Source organism: Chiloscyllium plagiosum, unplaced genomic scaffold (genome assembly GCF_037043375.1).
Source record: "Chiloscyllium plagiosum isolate Xiang-an unplaced genomic scaffold, Cpla_swu_hap1 HiC_scaffold_3, whole genome shotgun sequence".
NCBI lineage: Eukaryota > Metazoa > Chordata > Chondrichthyes > Orectolobiformes > Hemiscylliidae > Chiloscyllium > Chiloscyllium plagiosum.
In genome coordinates this window covers 134,163,286-134,181,337 of record NW_028270141.1, presented here as the reverse complement: position 1 = coordinate 134,181,337, position 18,052 = coordinate 134,163,286, and the positions used below count along the sequence as shown (strand labels likewise).

The 18,052-nt window shown below is 42.8% G+C and overlaps 1 protein-coding gene across 2 annotated transcripts in view; it reads right to left on the bottom strand.

The window, feature by feature from the left end:
• plb1 (phospholipase B1) overlaps window positions 1–18,052 on the bottom strand; it is a 169,196-nt gene that overhangs the window by 104,065 nt on the left and 47,079 nt on the right. For both annotated transcript variants that reach the window (XM_043687220.2, XM_043687221.2), the window contains exons 20-25: window positions 16,830–16,873; window positions 14,756–14,864; window positions 13,996–14,047; window positions 9,990–10,070; window positions 5,395–5,460; window positions 1,489–1,589 (exon numbers count right to left, since the gene is read on the bottom strand). In XM_043687220.2, the coding sequence (XP_043543155.2) occupies window positions 1,489–1,589; window positions 5,395–5,460; window positions 9,990–10,070; window positions 13,996–14,047; window positions 14,756–14,864; window positions 16,830–16,873 (453 nt within the window). The remainder of the gene's footprint in view (window positions 1–1,488; window positions 1,590–5,394; window positions 5,461–9,989; window positions 10,071–13,995; window positions 14,048–14,755; window positions 14,865–16,829; window positions 16,874–18,052) is intronic.

Genomic DNA, 18,052 nt, shown 5'->3' with positions numbered 1-18,052 from the left:
TAGCACAGGAATCACAGCAAGATGTTACAATCTGAAATATACATCCTGAAAACCTAAGGATGACAGGGCATGTGCTGTGTTATGTTTGTAGCATGCGGGAGTTTCTGGATCTAGCTTGGATCAGAGCAATACATCAGAGGCAAATGTTTGAAGTTTGAGTAGCTTCACCTCAGAATTAATGAGCTGAACTACAGACACTGTGACACTTCAGAAAGAGGGAAGTTACCTGGATTCTTTGCTCCAGTAGCCATTCACACCTCCTAGAGTTGATTTATCTCATTTGGTCAGTGTTCAGGGACAGGAGAGTGCAACTGTGAGTGAGGCAGGTGAGGGAGATCCAAAAGGCAGGTGAATGGGGATCTCAGTTCTTTGAGCTTGTCTGGATGAGATTGATGGCCATGGGATGGAATGACCACGGCACAATGATAGGGGAAGCCACTCAAGAGAGGGACTAAGAAAGTGTGTGATAACAGTAGGGGACAACATAGTCAGGGGGATTAACACTGTTCTCTACAGCAAAGAATCTAGGTGGTTGTGTTGTTTGTTGGTACAATGGTCTGGGACATCTATTCTGGGCTGAAGAGGAACTTTCAATGGGAGAAGGTGAAATGTAGGTCCCACCATCATAGGCAGGATAAAGGAGGTTCTGCATAGTCAATGTGAGGATATAGGTGCCAAATTATGAAGTAAAACCTCAAAGGCCATTATTATCTGAGCTACTTGTAAATTAGCATAGGGCAAACCAGATTCAAGAGATGAATCCTTGGCTCAAGTCCTGGTGTGAGAGAAGTGAGCTCCAGTTCATAGGCCACTGGCTGTAGTACTGGAGCAGGTTGGATCTGTGCAGATAGAGCAGTCTCTACCTGAGTCACATTAGGAATAATAGGAAAATAAGGAAAGGCGGAAGGGTGGCTCTTTTACTTAATGATGGAATTAGCACAATGGAGAGGGATGATTTAAATTCAGAAACCCGAGATGTGAAAACAGTTTGGGAAGAAATGAGAAATGATAAAAGTATGAGATCTCTTCGGGGAGTGGTGTACATGACCTCAACTCTCTTGGGTAACTTGCATGAAATCGCAGAAGGTGCAGCCCTGCCCTTTCACCTCCTCCCTCTTCATTGTCCCGGTGAAGCAGCAGTCTACCTGTACTTCTTTCAGTATAGTCTACTGCATTCAAAATGATGCTGCTCCTTTGTTTGGCAAAACCAAACACAAGCTGGGTAACTGCTTTGCTGTATTCTAGGTTCAAGGTAAAACTGTGTTTTACTCACAGCATATAATTGGAGGCTTCTATGGGAGATTTGTTACTGTGATATAATAACTGCTATTAAAGATTATAAAAATAATCAAGCAGATAGGTCACAGCTGAACAGGTCAAGGTTTTCAGCACTCTTCCTTCCTTCTGATAATGGTTTGTAACCAAAGTACATTCGGCAGTTATTAACTGCAGTTTGTTATGGAAAGTTTGATTAAACAGATTACAAACTTTAAGAGGAATCGTGGACAATTCACTCCCGTGTTGGTAAAAAGCTCACGCAGTGGTAAAATGTTGAGAACTGTCACCAGGTTCACGAAGGCTCTTGGGACCTGTAAGCAAAGTGAAAAATTAGCAAGAATATGTAACTCTCTGGCTAGCTAAATGTAAGTAACACAAAACCTTACTGCTGCTGAGACAGGTGGGATTGAGGATAAGGTATTGTCAGGACAGTTCCTCATGTGGGCAGTTAGCTGTTGATCATGATCTCACCTCTGATTTTAGAAGGAGTGCGTGCACGTTCTGCTCCACAGATTTGAACATAAAATTTCGACAGAGTTTTCAGTACAGTACACAAAGAAAACTGCACTCTTGATTGTGCAATCTTTTAGAATCAGACATTAAGCCAAGGCACTAAAAGATGCCTCAGCGATATCAAGAGAGGAAGGGGTTATCCCAATATCTTGGCCAATATTTATCTCTCAATCAATTTCTCTACAGCATATCATCCAGTCCTTTTTTTTGCTATTTGTTTAAGCTTTATATGTTAAACTTGTCTACACAATTAGAGTCATAGAGTCATAGAGATATACAGCATGGAAACAGACCCTTCAGACCAACTCGTCCATGCCGACCAGACATCCCAATCTAATCTAGGCCCATTTGCCAGCACTTGGCCCATATCCCTCCAAACTCTTCCTATCCAAATACCCATCCAGATGCCTTTTAAATGTTGCCATTGTACCAGCCTCCACCGCTTCCTCTGGCAACTCATTCCATACATGCACCATCTCCGAGTGAAAAAGTTGCCCCTTAAGACCCTTTTAAATTTTTCCCCTCTCACTGTAAACTTATGCTCTCTAGTTCTGGACTCCCCCATGCCAGAGAATAGACCTTGGTAAAAACAATAACTGCAGATGCTGGAAACCAGATTCTGGATTAGTGGTGCTGGAAGAGCACAGCAATTCAGGCAGCATCCAATGAGCAGCGAAATCGACGTTTCGGGCAAAAGCCCTTCATCAGGAATAAAGGCAGAGAGCTTGAAGTGTGGAGAGATAAGCTAGAGGAGGGTGGGGGTGGGGAGAGACTAGCATAGAGTACAATAGGTGAGTGGGGGAGGAGATGAAGGTGATAGGTCAGGGAGGAGAGGGTGGAGTGGATAGGTGGAAAAGGAGCTGGGCAGGTCGGACAAGTCCGGATAAGTCAAGGGGACAGTGCTGAGCTGGAAGTTTGAAATTAGGATGAGGTGGGGGAAGGGGAAATGAGGAAGCTGTTGAAGTCCACATTGATGCCCTGGGGTTGAAGTGTTCCGAGGCGGAAGATGAGGCGTTCTTCCTCCAGGCGTCTGGTGGTGAGGGAGCGGCAGTGAAGGAGGCCCAGGACCTCCATATCCTCGGCAGAGTGGGAGGGGGAGTTGAAATGTTGGGCCACGGGGCGGTTTGGTTGATTGGTGCGGGTGTCTCGGAGATGTTCCCTAAAGCGCTCTGCTAGGAGGCGCCCAGAGAATAGACCTTGTCTATTTATCCTATCCATGCCCCTCATGATTTTATAAACCTCTATAAGGTCACCCCTCAGCCTCCGACGCTCCAGGGAAAACAGCCCCCAGCCTATTCAACCTCTCTCTCTCGAGCTCAAATCTTCCAACCTTGGCGACATCCTTGTAAATCTTTTCTGAACCCTTTCAAGTTTCACAACATCCTTCCAATAGGATGGAGACCAGAATTGCACACAATATTCCAAAAGTGGCCTAACCAATCTCCTGTATAGCTGCAACATGACCTCTCAACTCCTAAACTCAATGCTGTGACCAATAAAGGAAAGCATAGCAATTGTCTTTTTCACTATCTTGTCTAACTGCCACTTTACTTTCAAGGAACATGAAATTACACTACAAGGTATCTTTGTTCAGCAGCTATCCCCAGGACCTTCCCATTAAGTGTGCAAATCCTACTCTGATTTTCTTTTCCAAAATGCAGCACCTCACATTTATCTAAATTAAACTCCATCTGCCATTCCTCAGCCCATTGGCCCATCTGATCAAGATCCCATTGCACTCTGAGGTACTTATTATACATCAGTAACTACACTTCAAAAATACTTCCTTGCTTGTGAAATACCACAAAACAATAAGACCATAAGACATAGGAGCAGAAATTAGGCTATTCAGCCCATTGAGTTTGCTTCACCATTCAATCCTGGTTGATAAATTTCTCAATCCCGTTCCCCTGTTTTCTCCCCGTAATCCTTGATCCCCTTCACAGTCAAGAACCTTTCTATCTCAGTCTTAAATACACTCAATGATCTGGCCACCACAGCCTTCTGTGGCAATGAATTCCACAGATTCACCACTCTCTGGCTGAAGAAGTTTCTCCTTATCTCTGTTCTAAAATATGTTTGAACAATCTGAGGTTGTGACAGTTGATGAAGTTTTATAATGAATACTTTATATGTCAATTTTCAACTCCAAAACTGAAATTGTCTCCTTTGGTTTAGATTTGGTGGCTGCCACACTTTAGAAAGGATGTCAAGACCTTAGGAAGAGGGAAGAGGTTTGTTGGAATGGTACCATGGATGAGGGACTTCAGTTATGTGGACAGACTAAGTAGACTGGGTTTGATCTCCTTGAAGCAGAGAGCTTATGGGAAATAGAAGAGTAGGGCATTGGCATAAATAGGAGAAAGTGAGGACTACAGCTGCTGGAGATCAGAGTTGAGAGTGTGGTGCTGGAAAAGCACAGCAGGTCAGGCAGCATCCGAGGAGCAGAAGAATTGATGTTTTGGGCATAAGCCCTTCATCAGTTGTCCATCCCTGATGAAGGCCTTATGCCCGAAATGTCAATTCTCCTGCTCCTCGGATGCTGCCTGACCTGCTGTGCTTTTCCAGCACCACACACTTTGATCTCCAGCATCTGTGGTCCTCACTTTCTCCTAGTTGATTTTAAACCTACCGCGAAGCCTCTTCCAAGGATGCCTACCTTGAAGAAGTTCTCTTCCTCTCTCTCCAAGGATCTCAGTGAGTCTCTCTCTCTCTCACTGCACCCTCCAGGTCATCTCCTCTGCCCTGAAGCTCTTCAGCCATGTCCTGAAGCAGACTCGCCACCACAGCCACATCTGCTTCCTCAGTGCCAAGTCCTGATGAAGGGCTTATGCCTGAAATGTCAATTCTCCTGTTCCTTGGATGCTGCCTGACCTACTGTGCTTTTCCAGCACCACACTCTCAACACTGGCATAAATATCCAACTTGCAACTCAGAAGTAGATCATTTTAATCCTATCAGCTTCCATGTTCCACCTGAACTTCCTCCCATCTTTACTCCTCTACATTGATCAGTTTCATGATCTATTCCCTTCTCTGTCATGTAGTTGCATGGCTTCCCCTTAATACTGTTTACTTCAATCACTCCTTTGCTGGCCGGTCTCATATTTTCATCATGCTTTGGATAAAGAATGTTTTTTTTCTGTATTTTCTATTGAATTTCATCATGGCTCCCTAATATTGATGGCCTTCAGTTATGGCTCCTCCCAAAATGTGGAAGCATTCTCTCTGTAGCTACTCTTATCAATACATTTTTTAAAGACTTCTATTAGGTTACCTTCAACATGTTTTCTCAAGAGAAAAAGCCTCAACTTATTCATCATTCCATAAAATATATGCTCTTACGTTTCTGGAATAATCCTTATAAACCTTCTTTGCCCCCTCCTCACTATCTGTACAGCCTTTGTATGACCAGAACTACACTTAGTATTTTCTATGTAGTCAAACCAAGGTTTAATACAGATCCAGTATAACTTCCCTACTTTTCAATTCTATTACTCTAAGCTTGCTTTCTTTTATCTATATTCATGGTTGGGTACAGCCAAGTGATAAGTTTTGAGGGCAATGCAAAATACAATACATATACAATTTATGTCATACTTACCGCATTGTGAAGAAGATCCAATGCATTCTGGATGCTGTTTGTAAAGTTTTCTGGAGAATATTTGCTCTACAGATTGTAAAAGAAGAGAAAATAATGATTGAATCATGTCTTTTATGTGAAAATTCATTACATGATGAATTATTTCAAAGTGGGGTGACTGGTGTTAAGTCAAGTATCATTCTGTACAAAGCAATGATGGGCAGGTTTAGCTCACTGCAGTGATTTAATACAAGTTCAAGCTAATCAAAGAATAAAACCAATCCAGGCTTAAATGTCACACCAACCTAACTTTCCTGATGAACGATAATGGTAAAGTTGCCATCGTCCCAGACAACCACAGGGCAGCTCTCTCATTAGGTAGAGAAATAAATGCTAGTGGTTTAACATGAGGGTCACCATGCCTCAGGTACAGGAATTGAACCTGCATTGTTGGCAGCTCTCTGCATTGCAAACCAGCCATCCATGCTAACCCCACCCCTCCCCCCCATCCCGCAACAGTACTAGTAGCTCATATATGTTAATGGCTTATAATCAGTATTACAATTGGGAAATCTTGTGGAGGATGTAGAACATAGAACATAGAACATTACAGTGCAGTACAGGCCCTTCGGCCCTTGATGTTGCACCGACCTGTGGAACCAATCTGAGGTCCATCTAACCTAACTATTCCATTATCATCCATATGCCTATCCAATGACCATTTACATGCCCTTAAAGTTAGCGGGTCTACTATTGTTGCAGGCAGTGTGTTCCACACCCCTACTACTCTCTGAGTAAAGAAACTACCTCTGACATCTGTCCTATATCTATCACCCCTCAATTTAAAGCTGTGTCCCCTCGTGCTAGCCATCGCCATCTGAGGAAAAAGGCTCTCATTGTCCAACCTATATAATTCTCTGATTATCTTATAAGTCTCAATTAAGTTACCTCTCAACCTCCTTCTCCCTAACAGTTGTAACCTACAACTTCCTTCCACAATTCTACTCACCTTAGTATCATCCGCAAATTTACTAACTCATCCTTCTATGCCCTCTTCCAAGTCATTTATAAAAATGACAAACAACAGTGGACCCAAAACAGGTCCTTGTGGTATCCCACTAGTAACTGAACTCCAGGATGAATATTTCCCATCAACCACAATCTTCTGTTTTCAGCTTGCCAATTTATGATCCAAACTGCTAAATCCCCCTCAATCCCATGCCTCCTACAGTGAGGAACCTTATCAAATGCCTTGCTGAAATCCATCAACCACTTTACCCTCATCCACCTGTTTGGTCACCTTCTCAAAGAAATCAATCAGGTTCGCGAGGCACAATCTACCCTTCACAAAACCACGTTAACCATCCCTAATCAATTTATTCCTCTCTAGATGATTATAAATCCTATCTCTTATAACCCTTTCCAACACTTTACCCACAACCAAAGTAAGGCTCACAGGTCTATAATTCCCATGGTTGTCTCCACTTCCCTTCTTGAGCAACATTTGCTATCCTCCAGTCTTCTGGCACTATTTCTGTAGACAATGATGACATAAAGATCAAAGCCAAAGGCTCGGCAATCTCCTCCCTGGCTTCCCAGAGAATTCTAGGATAAATCCCATCTGGCCCAGGGGACTTACCTATTTTTACACTTTCCAGAATTGCTAGCACCTCCTCCTTATGCATCTTAATCCCACCTAGTCTAGTAGCTTGTATCTCAGTACTCGCTTTGATCACAATGTCTTTTTCTCATGTGAATACTGATGAAAAGTATTCATTTAGCGCTCCCCATATCTCCTCTGACTCCACACACAAATTCCCACCACTGTGCTTGATTAGCCCTAATCTTAGTCTCGTCATTCTTTTTTTCCTGATATACCTATAGAAAGCTTTAGGGTTTTCCTTGTTCTGATCTGCTAATGACTTCTCATGTCCCCTTCCACTCTTCTTAGCTCTCTCTTTAGGTCTTTCCTGGCTACCTTGTAACCCTCAAGCGCCCTAACTGAGCCTTCACATCTCATCCTAACATAAGCCTTCTTCTTCCTCTTGCCAAGAGATTCAACTTCCTTAGTAAAACATGGTTCCCTTGCGCGACACTTCCTCCCTGCCTGACCGGTACATACTTATCAAGGAGCTGCAGTATCTGGTCCTTGAATAAGCTCCCCATTTCAATTGTGGCCATGCCCTGCAGTTTCCATCCCCATCCTAAACATCCTAAATCTTGCCTAATCGCATCATAATTGCCTTTCCCTGAGCTATAACTCTTGCTTTGCTGTATTTACCTATTCCTCTCCATCACTAAAGTAAACATAACTGAATTGTAGTCACTACTACCAAAGTGCTCACCCACCTCCAAATCTAATACCTGGCCAGGTTCATTAACCAGTACCAAATCTAATGTGGCCTGGCCCCTTGTGGCCTGTCTACATACTGCATCAGGAAACCCTCCTGCACACATTGGACAAAAGCTGACACATCTAAAGTACTTGAACTATAGTACTCCCAGTCAATATTTGGAAAGTTAAAGTCCCCTTTAACAACTAACCAGTCACTCTCACTCCTATCGAGGATCATCTTTGCTATCCTATCCTCTACACCTCTGGAACTATTTAGAGGCCAACAGAAAACTCCCAACAGGGTAACCTCTCCTTTCCTGATTCTAATCTCAGCACATACTAACTCAGTGGACGAGTCCTCAAATATCCTTTCTGCAACTAACAGTACCACACCACCCTCTTTTTTTATCATTTCTCTGTTCTTACTGAAACATCTAAATCCCAGAACCTGCAATAAACATTCCTGTCCCTGCTCCACCCATGTCTCTGAAATGGCCACAACATCAAAATCCCAGGTACCAACCCATGCTGCAAGTTCACCCACCTTATTCCAGATGCTGTTGTAATTTGGCATTGTTTAGTGGAAAAATTGATTGTATTTTAGAGAACTACTTTTGAGTTAGTGTTAGATAGAAAACCATGGGCTAAATGAAGCTGAGGTAGAATCACAATGATTTAACTAAATGGAGGAATAGGCTCAGAACAACATAAGGAATAAGAGAGGACAATATCCAAGGGTCCTTGAGCCTGCCCTGCCATTTGTTAAGATCATGGCTGTATGTTGACCTCATTCCCACTTGTCCATTGCTCTACACAACATTCAGTTCCATTAGATACCAAACAGAAATCAATCTCAACTTCTTAACAATGGAATATCCACAGCTCTCTGCAGCTGAGAATTCCAATGATTCTCAACATTTGGTTCACTCTCAATCAGTGAAGGAATGTTCCTGAGCTTAATCTGAAACACTCAACACCTTATCCTGAGACTATGCATCTCTCTCTTTGTCTACCCTGCCAAACCCTCTCAAAATTCTATACATTTTATGGATTCAACTCTCATTTATCCAAACCTCACAGAATAGATGTCTCTCAATTTTTCCTATGGAGCTCAATTGCCTCCTTTTCCTATGTTCTTTGTATGTTCCAGTGGACAAAGGCGTCACAAATTCCATACAAATTTAGAATTGATCCTTTCACACATGTGACTCAGATATGAAATACCATTCTGGAGATGAAAGTGAAAGCCAAAGCCATATCATTATTTGACAAGTATCAAGGTGCTGTGATGGTGAAGAGCTATCCCTTCTTTCGAGGTCAGTGGATTGAGTGATGTCCCACATCCAGCCTGGTTCATTTTGCGAATGAGAAGGTCCATTTTCAGTGACCCTTTGTACAAATACCCCAGCCCCCAACAAACACTCATACACCTCCACCACTTTCCCATGAAGGTGGGAAGTAGATGGTTTAATTTCATTTTATGCTTGATTGGAAAATGGCGGAGGCAATTGGCCTTTCACAAATGTGCAATTGTGGCATTTTTGCACCAGGATGTCCAGAGCAGATTCTTTCACATAATAAATGCTTACCACTGTAAATGTGTTGCCTTTCCTCAACAAGATGAGAGAGTTAATCCGTGCCCTACCTTTTGAAGAAAGTTCAGGAGGTTTATTCAAGATTTGGGTTTTAAATACAGCATACATTCAGCTCATTCATGTTTGTAAGTTGAACAAGCCCAATTACCAGCGATGAAAGATAAAGGTGTAGTCCTGCTCTCTCAGTGGACAGAGATGATTGGTGGTGGTTTAACCTGAGGGGCACCATGCCTCAGATGAGGGGAGAGTTGAGAAGGAGTTGACAAGGTGAGTCCTTCATGGTAACCTCAACTGGGGTTGAAATTGAACCTCTGTTGTTGGTATCATTACACATTGCAATCTAGCTGTCCGACCAACTGAGCTAACCAACTCCCACCCTTCCAGCTATGCAACTGTATTGGGCACCCTGAGAATGGGAAGTGTGCAACATAAATCTAATTCCCCCATTGCTAATTATATGCATTAAAACTTGTCTACCATTACTTAGCTTATCGATGTAATGGGTTCAAATCTCTCTGAAGATACTTTATTCTGTGGAATTGTTCCACAGTGTGATTTTTTACTGGAAGAGGCCGAGAATAGAAGAGAGAAAATTGAAAGAGAAGACACCTGACTGGAGTTAAGAGAAAAATTGAGATACGAGATTCCAGTAAAGTTCAATGCAAGTACATATCAACATCACCTACAGGATCCTTGCAGCATTCACAGAGATCATTCCCTCCGATAAATAAAGTGATAATCTTCCAATCTTCTTGAAAATTGATTCTCTGTTGGAACAGAATCACAAAGATGTTAGCAATCCACTGCCAATCCTGCATGAGCTGGTGACCCACTATCCATTCCACAGTCACAGACTGACTCCCAGCCTGACCACCCTGCTTGTCCCTCCACTATCTACATCCAACCCTGGATGTAGATAGTGGAGGGACAAGCATTGCCCATCTCTCCTCCAGCTTTGTTGTTGATTTGATTACATGCTACATTGCCATGGGAATTCAGAGGCCTAGTGTTGGTCTGGTAATCCAGAAGCCTGGGTTAACACTCTGGGAACATAGATTCAAAGCAGACTGTGGCAGCTGGTGGAATTTAAATTCAATTTCATAAAACTGGGAATTGCACCCATTCCCCCACCCCATAAAAAATAAATGCTTCAGTAATGTTTTTTAGGGAAACAAACCTGCCATCCATAACCAGTCGGACCTACATGTGACTCCAGATCCACAGTAATGAGTTTTAAACTCCCTCATAAGATCTGAACGTCATGGCTAAGCCAACATTTATGATTTATTCCTTAATGGCCTTGTAAAGGGAGTAGCAAGTTGAGTTCTTGGACAGCTGCTGTCCTTTGGGTGTAGGGATTCATTCAGTACTTTTGAGGAGGGAGGGAGTTCCCAGAATTTGACTCAGTGATGCTGAAGGAATAGCAATATATTTCCAAGACAGGACGGTGCATGGCTTGGAGTGCAACTTACAGTTGGTGGTGTTCCCATGCATTGATGAGACCATACCTGGAGTATTGTGCACAGTATAAGGGTGCCTTATTTAAAGAAAGGGTGAAAAGTTATTAGGTGTAATCAGAGTGGCCATATTCTATAGAGGTTGAATTAGGCTCAAGGAGTTGAATGGCTTACTCCTAATTTTTTAATTTGTTTGTATGTTCATATGTAACTGCTGCCCTTGTCTTTCTTGTATTTGGAAGGTGCTATCTCAGGAGCATTGGTGAGTTGCTGCAGTGCAGCTGTGTGACCAAATAATTCCTGAGTGCAGGAATGAATGTCGTAGATCATTGGTAGAGTGCCAATCGAACAGCTGCTTTGCCCTGGATGGTGTCAAACTTCTTGAGTGTTGTTGGAGCTGCACTAATCCAGGCAAATGGTGAGTATTCCATCACACTCTGGACTTGTGCCTTGGAGATGGTACTCAGGTTTGGGTACAGTTACTTGCTGCAGGATTCCTAGCCTTGATACATTTTTGTTGCCACTTTGGTTTTGTGGCTTGACCAGTTCCATTTCTAGACTATGGTAAAATCCAGAGGTGGATTCAGTAATGGGAACACCATTGCATGTCAAGGGATGATGCTTTAATTCTCTCTTATTGGAGCTGGTCATTGCCTGGCATTTGTGTTGTCCAAATGTTACTTGCCACTTTTCAGCTCAAGATTTGATAGGAAGTAAGTCTTGCTGCATTTAGACATGGATAGCTTCAGTATCTGAGGAGTCATGAATGGTGCTGAACATTGTGCAATTATTAGCAAACATCTCCATTTCTGACCTTATAATGGAAGAAGGTGATTGATGAAGCAGCTGAAGGTCATTGGGTCTAGCTGACTACTCTGAGGAACTCCTGCAGAGATGTCATGGACCTTAGGTGACTGACCTCCAAAAACTACAACCCTCTTCAGATGTGCCAGATATGACTCGAACCAGCAGGGTCTTCCGCATTAATTCCAGTTTTGCTCAGGTTCCTAAAGCCACACTCAGTCAAAAATTGACAATTTTTTGCTTTCATCTATTTTTACGTGGGATGTGGTCATCACTGGCAAGGCAGTACTGCTTCCCATCCTTAACTTCCTTTGAACTGATTGTCTCTCGAGGCCATTTCAGAGGGAAGTTCAAAGCTAACCACATTTCTGGAACCATGAATGGGGCAGCTTAGGGAAGGACTGTAGTTATGCATCCAACAATGAATGTTACAGTTTTTTACAATAATCATTAGATTATCCTTTTCAATTCCAGGCATTATCGCATTTACATTTTGCCATAGTAGGAATTAAACCTATGTCCTCTCAGTATTAATCCTGGGCAATGGATTCCTACTCCAGTAAACATAAAGTTCCTATAGTCTTAACAGACCATTGGACTATTCTCTCATTAGAGAGATGACTGGTGGTGGCTTAACCTGAGGGGCACCATGCCTCAGGAAAGGGACAAGGTTGGGAAAAAGAATCCTTACAGTAACTTAAGCTCATCCAGCAATTGAATCCTTAGTGTTGGTGTCACACTGCAGTGCAAATCAGTTGTCCAGCCAACCGAACTAACCAACTCCTGCTTGGTCAATAACAATACTATAAGGCCACTGCCTCATTAATAACACTACTGGGTAGATGCCACTGTTGTAACTATACTAGAAAGGATGGGGGAGGGCCGTGGCTTTTTCTGGATTACAGGACTTCAGACTTATTGATAGAATGTTGTCGTGGCCCATAGACTTTGGGTCTCAGTACCTTCAGCTATCTCTTGATGCCACATGAAATAAATTGAATTTGTTGAGGATTGGTATCTATGATGTTGGGGATTTTAAAAGGACTCTGAGTAATTGTCTGCTAGGCACTCCTGGCTGAAGATTATTATAAAACTTCAGCCATATCTTTTGCACTGAGATGCTGGCTTCTTCCATCATTGAGGATGGAGTTATTTGTGGACCTCCACCTCCAGTGACTTGTTTAATTGTCCACCACCATTCATGACTGGATGAGGCAGGACTGCAGGGCTTCGATCTGGATGCTGGAATCATTTAGCTCTGTCTATCACTAGCTGCTTATTCTGTTTGGCAGGCAAATAGTCTAGTTTTGTAGCTTCACTAGATTGACATCTTAACTTTTAGATATGCCTGGTGCTGCTCCTGGCATGCCCTCCTGCACTCTCCATTTGAATCCCCAGGATTGATACCTTGCCTTGATAGTAACCGTAAAGGTAGCAGGTAGTTGTGGTGGTGGTCAATGGAGTTACTAGGTCTTGATACCATATATTACTTAGATCCTGCATATTTCTATTTATATCCCATATGTATTTAAATAACTCTACAAGTATGTACACTTGTATGTTGCAGTTTCAATAAAACAAAATACTGTGCCATTTATTTTCCTTTCAGTCACCTTTCTTTGTGCTGATGAGATGAAGGCTGTTATTGCTGGAGTAGAATACTTCCCACTCAAGACTATCAGAAATACTGTCAAACATATGAGGATAAGAAATAGGAGCAGGAGCTCATTTGGTCCATCAAGCCAGCCTCGCTATTCAATAGGATCATGGATGTTCAGTCCCTGGCCTCGACTCCTCTTTCCTATCAGTTCCTCACGGCTTTCAACTCCCTGATACTTTAAAAATGTATTCACCCTATCTTTAAATGATTACAGGATATTCAGAACAATTTTGTACTTTTCAATATGCACATTTAAAACCTGTTTTTAAGCAAATCTAAAATGAAGTGTGCATTTCTTCTTCAATGTTTGCTGATAAACAAAACTCAATAAGGTCTATGAAGCAGAAGTGTCACTAACCTGGGAGCAGTGTGAAGAACATTGTAAAAGTCTCAGCATAAGGTGTTGTAAAGACATGTAGAGGCAAACTCACATGAAGTCAATCACAAATGAAACAATACAACAGATGCGTTGGTTTGGAAGATGACAGGTTGCTGAGGAGCAGATCAACAACGGCACACAGGTCAGGGGAAACGTGAGAATGTTTGTAACCCTCCTCGCTTCAGCCCAAATATCACAGAGCTAAGAAACAGGGCAGAATATTCTTTGACCTTCTGTACCTCAGCCCTGAACATGAAAGAATCATTTGTCCCATTAGCCCTCCCCACCAATAATTCCTCAGAGGGAGACTGCCAGCTTAGTGCCAGGCAATGGGGGCAGCTTTGGGTTCACTTCAAGCCCTGGAGGTTTCGTTCATAAGGTCAGAGATTTACCACATCATTGCTCAGCAGCTTCACCAGGCTTTTGACTTGGCTCATCAGTTCCCTGCAAAATATTGGGGAATAAAAGAAGATACAGTCAACAAGCTGCATTCTAAGTGGGATTTCTTCAATGGGTTCAGATTTGACATTGAATTTTATAGAACCTTATAGAAATTATACTTTTGATGTGCTTTTAAAGAATATTATTGATTTCCATTTGTTCTTATTTCTAAGTAGCAAGGAATGACATGGTTTTATAGGTTTATTCTGTGTAAGACCATAAGACCAAAACGCACAGGAGTGAAAGCAAGGCCATTCAGCCCATCAGGCCCACTCCACCATTCAATTATGGCTGATGGGCATTTCAATGCCACTTGCCCGCACTCTCCCTATAGCCCTTAATTCCTTGCGAGATCAAGGAATCTCGCCTGTCTTGGCTGTCACCTGTGTCAGCCAACAACTGGCTTTCTCCCCAGATGTACGAATATGTCATTGTTCATCTTATATTTGGTTTTCCTCATAAGCAAGTTTACTGAGTTCACTGTCACAAAGAGAGTACTTCTATAAGCGATAGTATGCTATCCTCACCCAGTGGACTAAAGGTGACAACCAATCTTTAGGATTAACAAAAGAGAATGAAGGTTAGCTGACCATCGCTGGAGTTATCCTATAATACAAATGTTATTTAACTACATAATATTAGAATGGATATAATAACCCAGGGCTGACAAGACCAGACACCCATGTAAATTCCCAAAGAAATTAGACCTACCCAGACTCAGCTCCTGCGACGGCCTGATTCAAGAAAGCCTGGGGAGTGTCTTCACGGCCAGTACCAGTGGAATATCCGACCAATGAAGGGTTAAACTCACGGAGAATATCTGTAAAGGTATAACAACTGGAGTGAGACAAAAGCATTCACTCAAAATCCATGCAAACTTAGGAGGCTACTACATACTTGCCTTGGTAGTAACATTTGCTGAAGGCATAAATTGGGGACATTAGCCTAGAAATTACGATCAGAAACTCATTCTGACAAACCAAAATACATCGATACATTTAGTTAACTGTTATTCTGGAAATTCCTGGGCAGTAGCCGTCTACTATGAAATAGCAGCAAGATATCCGGGAATCCTTGCAGCCAGCAGCGGGGAAGGTAATTGTTGAAACCATGTCTTCTTTTCTTCCTCAGAAAGCGTTATCTTTGGGAGTTCAAATGTCTAGCAACAATTTTGACAGCTATTGTGAGAGGTGAGTGTACAAGTTAAGGATGGTATTGGTAGGGGAAAGGGAGCAACATCAGTGAGGAGGAAGGATGCCTGGGGGCTGAAATGGGTAAGGTGCAGGCTGAATGGAAGTAGGCAGAGGGAAGGATGCCAGGTTGTTACAGGATAGGATGCCAGGTGGATGCGGAGGGAGAGGGGCATGGATAGTAAGGCTAGGAGGTGGATGGGAATTTGTAAGGGGGGTAGAGTTCCAGGTGATAAGGAGATAGGATGCCAGGTGAGTGGATGTAGGTAGAGGGTAGAGTGGCAAGTAGGTAGGGCAGCACGGTGGCTCAGTGGTTAGCACCAGGGACATGGGTTCAATTCCAGCCTTGGACGACTGTCTGAGTGGAGTTTGTATATTCTCAGTGTGTCTCCGCAGTTCAACGTTTTGCAGACTGGGTGAATTAGAAATGGGAAATGCAGGATAATAGGGATGGGGTGGGATGCTCTTTGGGGCGGGGCGGGGGGGTTGGTGTAGACTCATTAGGCTGAATGGCCTGCTTCCATGCTGTAGGGACTCTATGAGAAGGTAGAATGGCAGATACATGGCTGAATGTGCAGGTAGGCTGAGTCTGGATGAGTGATTGGGGGAGACTGAGTCTTACTTTCATGTTAGTGCCTAGGTGCATGTTGCCTTGCAATGATAGACTTTGTTAATAAGGTTATGATGGGACCTCAATGATAATTCTATCTCCTGCAAAGTCTGGGGTTGTTCTCCCACCCTGATCCATATGAAGTGTTTAAGGCAAACCTCACTATTAACCCTTTCAGACCCTTGTACAAAAGCTTCACTTATTCACAGGAAAAGGTTGTGCTGTCAAAGTAACCTGAGTTGTTGCATTGTATCCTGTAGATGCTACAGTCTTAAAACCACTGTGGTGGATACAGACTCCAGTTTCAAGTTTACCAAACAAGTTCACCACTCTCATCATTTAATGCAAACTCTTATATGTGGAGTACTATACACACCGGAGGTAGATGGCAGCCACAGCTCTACAAAGCAATGGAACACTGCATTGAGCTCAGATTCACTACACCTTTGTATCTGGTGAACTTTATACTTGCCTTGGTGGGACTGCATGGTAGATTTTCTAGAATGATGCTTAGACTCCAAAGGTTAAATTAAAATAATAAATTGTACAAAGAGGGATTGTATTCTCTGAAATTGAGAATATAAAGAGTCATAGATGCACAGAATGGCTGCAGAAAAGAAGGAGGAAACCACTCAGTCTGACATGTCTGTACTGGCCCTCCATAGGAACAATTTATCTAGCGCCACCTCCCTGTTCAAGAACAGGGGATACCAGCTGAGAAATAAATCCGTGCCTTTCTAGAATGAGGTTAAGGGCTGGAAGCAAAGAACACATGGTGCAGGATGCTGCAGTTTCTAGTTACTGACAACGATAGTTATGTGGCAACGTGAAAACCAAGCCCTCTCCACCTTCAGCCTGCCCTGCAGTGGTATCCCCTTGTCCCTGCCAGCCTGGGTAACAGGCATTGAAAGAAAGTAAGGCAAGAATGCTATCTCGCGAAAAAATAATATGGATAAATAATCTTGGTAGAGTATGAGTTACTTACTTGTCAATGTGATGACAGTAGTTATATTTTCATCTCCTCCGATGCTGCAAAATACAAAAAGGTAGATGTTCATTTCTGTTTGCTTCTATTTGCAATGAAATTCACAAACTAATCATGAAATGGAAATGAAAAAAATAACTTGCTGTATCCTGACAGATTGGGGTAGTAACTGCTGTACTGTTTACCAAGTGTATATTAGCAATGGGACAGGCTGATCAATCTTGTTTTTAAACTTATCATCACCTTTATTTGCATTCCTCCATGGTCTGACTCTATCCTACCTTTGCCACCTCCTAACGCCCAGCAGCTCTCTGAGATCGCTGTGCCCCTCCATTTCTGGCCCCCTGACCATTAATGGTTAATTGCCTCCAACACTGTTGGCCATGCCTAAAGAACATCAGTAATAGAAGCAAGAGTAGACCTTGCTTAATCCCTTAAGCCTACTCTGCCATACAGTCATAGAGACATAGAGATATACAGCATGGAAACAGACCCTTCAGTCCAACCCGTCCATGCCGACCAGATATCATAACCCAATCTAGTCCCACATGCCAGCACCCAGACTATATGCCTCCAAACTCTTCCTATTCATATATCCATCCAAATGCCTCTTAAATGTTGCAACTGTACCAGCCTCCACCACTTTCTCTGGCAGCTCATTCCATACCCATACCACCCTCTGTGTGAAAATGTTGCTCCTTAGGTCTCTTTTATATCTTTCCCCTCTCACCCTAACTCTATGTCCTCTAGTTCTGGACACCCCAACCTCTTCGAAAATACTTTGTCTATTTATCCTATCCATGCCCCTCTTGATTTTGTAAACCTTTATAAAGTCACCCCTCAGCGTCTGATGCTCCAGGGGAAACAACCCCAGCGTGTTCAGCCTCTCCCTATAGCTCAAATCCTCCAACCCTGGCAACATCCTTGTAAATCTTTTCTGAACCCTTTCAAGTTTCACAACATCTTTCTGATAGGAAGGAGACCAGAATTGCACGCAATATTCCAACAGTGGCTTAACTAATGTCCTGTACAGCCGCAACATGACCTCCCAACTCCTGTACTCAGTACTCTGACCAATAAAGGAAAGCATACCAAATGCCTTCTTCACTATCCTATCTATCTGCGACTCCACTTTCAAGGAGCCATGAGCCTGCACTCCAAGGTCGCTTTGTTCAGCAACACTCCCTAGGACCTTATCATTAAGTGTATAAGTCCTGCTAAGA